The 7,834-nt window shown below is 31.1% G+C and overlaps 1 protein-coding gene across 1 annotated transcript; it reads right to left on the reverse strand.

The window, feature by feature from the left end:
• Positions 1-6,093: 6,093 nt before the first annotated feature.
• Positions 6,094-6,885, reverse strand: LOC113382606. Its single transcript, XM_026620863.1, has one exon. It carries the CDS (start codon positions 6,883-6,885, stop codon positions 6,094-6,096), a length of 792 nt encoding a protein of 263 aa, XP_026476648.1.
• Positions 6,886-7,834: the final 949 nt, after the last annotated feature.

A 7,834-nucleotide genomic window follows, 5' to 3' on the forward strand; every position in this document is an offset into this window, starting at 1 on the left:
TTTCAATTTTTATTTTAATACTGGCTAAAGTTCTAAAGCTCACTTATATACTTCAAATAAATAATTTTAACATTGTAAGTTAGTTTATATAATTTTTATAAATATTAGACAAGGTTACAATATTTATAATAATCTGATAATTTGAAAACATTAATATTCCTCCATAAACATTAACATTTCGTTATGGTACAGGAAGTTCCAGCAATTTGCCTTAAGGCACGATGCCATACACAAATAGTTTTGAACGAGTTTAGAAGAATTTACATATATATATATATATATATATATATATATATATTCTGAAAAATCGTTATTATATTCCAAAAATAAGTTTTAATAATTTAACGTTTTACGTCTTGATATTAAAGGCTAACATTTGTTCAGATTTGTTGATACGCCCTTTTCAAATCTTTTTTTAAGCAAATTCAAACTTTTCTATTAAAACATTGTCTTTGTTTCATAATTATTATATTTAGAAAAATAATATGAAATGCAATTTTTGGGATAATTTGTTCCTACGCTCGAAAATTGATATTAATGATTTTGTGGTTACGCTTTGAACTGTATGCAATTTTGTGGTTACGCTTTGAACTGTATAAATTTGTCATGTGATTAAATTTTATTCTATATAAAAATTATGCAAGTATTTGATAATTTTTTAATCGGCATTTTTTCTGCAAACATATTTTTGTTAGTCTTCAGCTGCATATTTTTAGATTTTACATATAAGCAAACTATCAACTTTATTCTATCCGAAGAATTTTAAATATACAAAAGTATATTTTAATATGTCGACTACAACAATGCATGGCATCTGAAGTCCATGACAATATTTTGGAGAAATATTTCGACGGCTATTCGAAGTGCCCGTAATATATCAATTTGCGTTTATTAAAAAGTAATTGATGTATCATAATGTATAAAAACAAGAAATGTTAATATCAGTTAATTAAATTCGAATATTTCAATAATAACTTGATTACAAAAAGTGCACCGGCCGTTCATAACGAGTAGCAGGCTGCCGCCACAGGCCTGTTTGGCGCCGTTGGCTCGTGCAGGCAGTATATATTTCTGTTTCTAAAGACCTTTTCAACACTAACGAATAATGACGAATGGAAACACAAAACTAGTGGGGCGCATGGCATCGTGCCTTAAGGCAAATTGCTGGAACTTCCCGTACCAAAAATTATTATTTTTTTAAAAACGATTAACATTTTTGAAAATTTACTTCGAAAAAAATAGATTTTTGAGAAACTATAAATTTGACAAAAAATTACTTTTTTAAAAAAAAAAAATTTTTTTTTGAGAACAAAAAATTTTTTTGAAAAAAAAAATGTATTCTTTATTTTGACATATTTTGGAAATTCTGAACTTTTTTTCAAACAATCGTACTGCTTGAACTGCAGAGACGAAATGTCAAAGCGCGTAAGTGCCGCGTCGCCGTCTAACGGATAAGCATTGGTACGGAACCCATAGAAATGTAAAAAAATATACCTATTGCTAAAATCTCTATAAAATAAATATTTTATAGAGATAATTTGATGTGCATATGTCTAATGATCATTTTTGACCGCCAAATGGCATTTTTTTTAGTTTTTTCATTAGATCTCCGAAACCGGAGCACTAGACCTGCCTTCATAAAAATTTGATCAATTCTTCATCTTGTCAATACAAGTAAAATGTTTTTTGAATTATTAAAATCGGACTCTCCGTTTTCTTAAAAACTGAGTTACCATTTTTGGCACTTTTTGCCCCGTATCTTTGGAACGGCTAGACCTGCCTTTGCTAAAAACTAATCAGCACGTCTCCTTATCAATACGAATCGAATGTTTTTTGAATTATTCAAATCGGTTGATCGGTGTTCCCGAAATCGTCGACGAAAATTTGTATTCGCACACATATACACACACGCACACACACACATATATCCATTTTTTCTAAGGTATGCCAAAATATTCAAAAACCTTTGAAACGTAGATATATAAAACTTGCACTACAGGAAGTTAACAAAAATGTTTGATGTAGAACTTGATCGAAAAATGTTATTGTGTTAAATTTATGCAACGCGTACAATTGATACTATTTTCGGTGGTAGAATATAAATTGTATCAAATATAATATAAAAAGACAAACCAGATGTAGCAGTATGAAGTGAGCGCCTAGATACGAATATCTAGATAGGGACGACTTGTTGTTACTGAGCCATAAGTTTTAACAATATCATACTTTTTCATCGTGTTGAAAATATCAAACTTTGTACCAGATAGTGATGATTTGAGGAAAATATTATTTTTTTGTTTTTATTTAAAGAAAAGTGCTGCAGAGTCACATCGAATGCTTGTCGGAGCATATCGTACGAACATGCTAAAGTGATTAATGTTAATCCAGGACAACCTTCAACATCGACTGCAAAGCCAGATCAATTTGGCAAGAAGACAATGCTGTGTTTTAGATGGGACCACAGTGGCGCAGTTTAATATGAGTTGGTTAAACCTGGCAAAACAATTAATACTGACCGCTACCGATAGCTGATGATCATTTAGAACCATACATTGATCGAAAAACTATCAAAATGGGTCAAAAGGCACGGTAAGGTAATTTCCCCCAATGACAATGCACCTGCATACGAAACAAAACCGAATCTGGATGTAATCAAAGACCTTGGCTGGGGGCTGCTACCCCACACCCCGTATTCACCAGACTTGGCTTCTTATGACTACCATTTATTTTCATCGATGGGACATGCATTAGCTGAGCAGCAAGAAAGCCGAAATTTGGGTGTCAGGTTGGTCTGCTTCAAAAGACCAAAGTTCTTTTGACGCGTTATTTACAAATTTTGTGAAACGTGGAAAAATCTTTTGAATAAAACTTTTGTTTTTCTTTCCCATTAAAGATTGGTGTTTTATTTTCATAAAAAACTTACTTCATACTGCTACACCAGTGTTTGTTACCTACTAAACCAGTGTTAATTACCTACTAAATTCTGTTTCTATTTCAAGACAATAGAAAATTAATGACACTGCATTAAAAAGTAGAGTAGTTGTACATCTGGAGAAACAAGATTGATATTATCAATAGGTCTCTTGAAAATTTTAATCCTATGTTAATCCCATGCGTATTTGTATTACGTCTAAAATTAATTAAGTTATTCAATAGAAATATTAATTTGATCTCATTTTTTTCTGAATTCTTTAACCCTTGAGTAGTATTAGAAGCCAACTCAATCTATCATTCTTTATCTGATGATTTTTTTATTAGATTTTTTTGTCTGACACTTGTGAGATATACTGCAGGATTACAGCAATACTCCTCAAGGATATTTTTACTTGATATATCTTTTTTGAGTAGATTAATTTAAAATGTAGATTTCTAGTGTGAAAAGTTCTCAATGATCGGTTTTCAATGTTTATCAGTACCAGTCTTCATTACGACACTCGCCATATAAACTAGAGTACATAAGGAAAACAATCCAGTGACCGAAGGCACGCGAACAGTAAAATAATGATTTTTTTGTAGTAATGCATCATCTTTACAGCATTAACAAATTATGAGTATGAGTAATTATTAAAAGCATGTTTGGCAAAGAGTTCTCTAAACATGTCATTATACAGCTGTCGTGAAAAGAGCAATTTGACTAGTTCTAGTGTTCGTTCTGTCAAAATATACTGCATTTTGCGTATTAAAGGGATGTAATCAAATACGAATGTGTTGCTTCTCAGGAAACATTAGGTTAAGTCTTCAACAAACAGCCTTTAAAACATGAATTTCATAAAGTATATATAGTATAATGAGTGAGATTATGGAATCTCAAATTGAAGTTGGGTTGTTATTTTGATAGTTACTAAAATAGGGGAAGTACAGACAAAATTATTGATATTTATTCATTTAATGAATATATAACCAGTCTCAATTGGTTCATTTGCTACTAGTAATATAGCCATATATCAAGTAGGAATTATAATAATATATTTATAAAAAAACAGCAACCATTTTCAGCCATTTTCAGGTAAGAATATACAGAGATGATAATTTTTAAGGTATACTGAAATGCTAATTTTTAAGAAAGCAATTCGCAATAAATCTGTCCTTTTTGGGGCGTCAGTACTTGAAGCATGAGCCCAAAGGGAAGAAATCATACATCGTAAGTAATTAATCGTCGCCGGACGCCAAACAGAATAAAGTTTTTTCAATAAGTGCATGTTTCTTCTTTTACCGGTGGATTGCGTGATCTCTTTTCAGAAGTAGTTAGAGTAAAAGTAAAAAGCCAATCACCTTTGACTGGTTTCAATTTTCTTTTTTCTTGGCCTCAAATAAACTACCTTGTAAATCTCACGAAATAACACTATGTATACCTATATAACCCACTATGTATACTCATATAACCCTTATATATTATATATATATAACTATATATAATATGTATACTTATATATATAAAATATATATAAAAGTAATGACAAATTACAATTTATAAGGCCTCGAAAAAAACATGAAAAATCTACCCTTAAAATAAACTTTTAAAGGCGTGATACACGGTTGAACTGATTACTGCGACTGGACTGTGACAATGACGTTCAACATCTGACAGAATTGTGATAGCTTTCTTCATGTTATATAATCGCGGAAACGTTATTAAAACTAACCATTTTTTCGTTACTTCTCAAAATACAATAATATGAAACCTACCATGTACTCAATATATCTTTATAATATGTATATAACCGCAAAAAATGTACCTAGTTTATTTAGTTATCAAAAAGCTTCGAGAGTTGTGAAAATTTTACAATGTCTGATTTCTGGAAATTCAGTGCAAAAACACATTTTGTTCTACATCGTGTTACACATATTTTTATCTGTATTCAACTTCTTATATACAACCACGTTTCTGCAACTATAATTCTTATTTGTTGTTCCATATTAACACAGTAGACAAAAACTTACTCTGAATATATATACATAAATATAATTTGCAACCAGTATGACAATTAAATGATAACTATATATTATCAAGTTATTGTAATCGCAAAAAAATCGAAAATGAAAATTTGTATGTATCTTTACGTTTCAAAACCTTCTAAACATTTTGGCATACATTAGAAAAAATGGATGTATGTGTGTGTGCGTGTATGCGGATACAAATTTTCGTCGACGATTTCAGGAACACGGATGAAGCGATTTGAATAACATTCGATTCGTATTGGTAAGGAGACGTGGAGACGTGCTGATTAGTTTCTGGCGAAGGCAGGTCTAGTCGTTCCAAAGATATGGGGCAAAAAGTGCCAAAAACGGTAACTTAGTTTTTAAGAGAACGGAGCATCCGATTTGAATAATTCAAAAAACATTTTACTTGTAATAACAAGATGAAGAACTGATCAAATTTTCATGAAGGCAGGTCTAGCAATTTCGGTGATCTAGTAAAAAAAGTAAAAGAAAATGCTATTTGGCGGTCAAAAATGATCATTAGACATAATATGCACATCAAATTATGAGATATTTTATAAAGATTTTAACAATAAGTATAAATTTTGTTTAAATTTCTATGGGTTCCGTACCAATGTTTATCCGTTAGGCGGCGACGCGGCCCTTGCGCGCTTCGATATTGCGTCTCTATGCAGTTAAAGCAGTACGATTGCTTTGAAAAAATGTTCAGAATTTCCAAAATATTTCAAAATGAAGGAAACATTTTTTTTCAAAAAGTCTTTTTTCCAAGAATTTTTTTTTTTCAAAAATTTATAGTTTTTCAAAGTAAATTTTTTTCAAAAATTATAATCTTTTTAAAAAAAAAAGTTTTTGATACGGAAAGTTCCAGCAATTCGCCTTAAGGCATGATGCTATGCGCTCCACTAGTTTTGAATTTAATGGTTAGTAATATCTGTTGCTATTTATTATTATTATTACGTTAATACATTTTTTGGTTAAAAATTAGATTCAGGTAATAATTTGTAAATACGTTTTTGTTAAATTCTATTTTATCTGTAAATTATATTTAGTTATTATGTTTGCATACACACTTAAGGAAAATACAATATTTTTTATTTATATAATTTATTTATGAGATAAAAGTGATATAGAAATGTATATATTTACAATCTGTTAGTCTTTCAAAAATTCTGTCATAAATTCGTTGACAGTTTCGTACAACTGTGACCACGAGAAACCTTGAAGAGTAAGTTGGGGGTCGGTTCCAGATGTTGTTGACCAGGTATACCCCATGACGTTGTAGAGTGTCATTAACTCTTCTGATAACTGGTAGGTCACATTTAATGCGTTGAGAGCCTCCTTCATTTTTTCTTCTGCTGTTAATATATCATTATACAAAATGGACAAAGCTAGTTTGCATTTCTTCTCGCCACATTTTGCGAAAGGGTGATAATTGTTCGCAATTGATTCCATTTCTTTCTCTTGCGCACATGATTCTTCCCTTAATTTTTCTATCTTAGGAATCACTGCTGCATTAATAGGTTCTACTTTAACATGCTTTTTAATATGGTCTTCAAGATCGATTTTTTGCAAATTTTTGAAGACCGCCTCGGAAGAAACATGTTTGGCAGCTTGTTTTGAGGAAGCAGTTGCTCTTTCCTTAAAAGTTGAAACAGTGCACTCCATAGTGTATTGTTTAGCATGAGATGGTCCAGTTTCTTCGATTAAATTATACACGGGTATCGGTAAACCGTTTTTATCACAAAATTGACTTAACTTTCTTACGGCTACAGGAATGGTTGTGGATGGCTGCCCTTCAACGGTTTCCTTGTCCTCCAAAACTGGTGACTCGATTAAGTTAATTTCAGATAGCTTTGTAAGCGCCAACCTTGCCGACTCTTGTTTGGCTTCTTTTTTGGATTTCCCTGATCCAACAACCCTTACTTCAATTTCGTTTACTGTCATACGCACTTCATATATAAAGATGGGGTTCCTTGTTCCCGTCCCGTCGCGAATTAGTTAAATTTTGGAGTCGGCGTTTTTTTGCGGAGCAAAAGTTTACTAGAACTGTTACTGGGGTCTCCTGAGACATTATCACAACCCGAGTAAAATTACGGACGAAATTATTATTTATTTTAAGTTAATTTATTTAGTGACTACTGAAATGAGTGTAAGTCAAAAATTTGCTGTTCGCCGTTTGTTTTTCCATAAATTTTGTTTGATGTTGGCTCTCAATGTGTTAGTAGGCTTGAAACTGCAGTTATTTTTTTGTTGTAATGACATTTAGAGTCCTAGCCAATAACAGAATATAATATATTCATACAGACGTTTTTCTCTCATTCCATTTTTACGTTCAGATAGCTATTTAATTTGCGCGAAATTAATTTGAAAAATATGAATTTTAATAACGAATATTTCAGGTAATTTAAATTTATAGTTAAAAATTTAATAGTTTAGATTATTTAAACCTAAATTTTACATTACAATCGTCTTACGTTTTGTAATACAAAAATAACTTACCGCAATTAAAATTCGAGAAAGAAAAAATCAATAATCTATAAATATTGATTAGCGATGAACAACACAAAACACTTACGTATGTTTATATTTACAAGAGGCGTAACTGCATCATCGAAGATTCTGTTATACGCCTGATCGCACAGCAAATAGAGAGACATTTTATAATTTTTACTACCAAGAACAAGCATACGAGAGCGTTGTCATGACAACTTTATTTTATAAGCTCTGTTACGCGCAGAATTGCCCCATAAATTTATACTCATTATTAAAATCTCTATGAAATACTTGATAATTTGATGTGCATATGTGTAATAATCACTTTTGCCGGCAAATTCCTTTTTTTTACTTTTTTGATCTCAGAAACCGCTGGACCTGCCTTCCCAAATATTTATTC

This window comes from Ctenocephalides felis, unplaced genomic scaffold (genome assembly GCF_003426905.1).
Source record: "Ctenocephalides felis isolate EL2017-DRISC unplaced genomic scaffold, ASM342690v1 CF-g0.4_SCAFFOLD_03497, whole genome shotgun sequence".
Lineage (NCBI taxonomy): Eukaryota > Metazoa > Arthropoda > Insecta > Siphonaptera > Pulicidae > Ctenocephalides > Ctenocephalides felis.

Excerpts from the sequence above, each read along its gene's own strand:
- LOC113382606 (XM_026620863.1), bottom strand. The coding sequence starts at position 6,885 with ATGACAGTAAACGAAATTGAAGTAAGGGTTGTTGGATCAGGGAAATCC.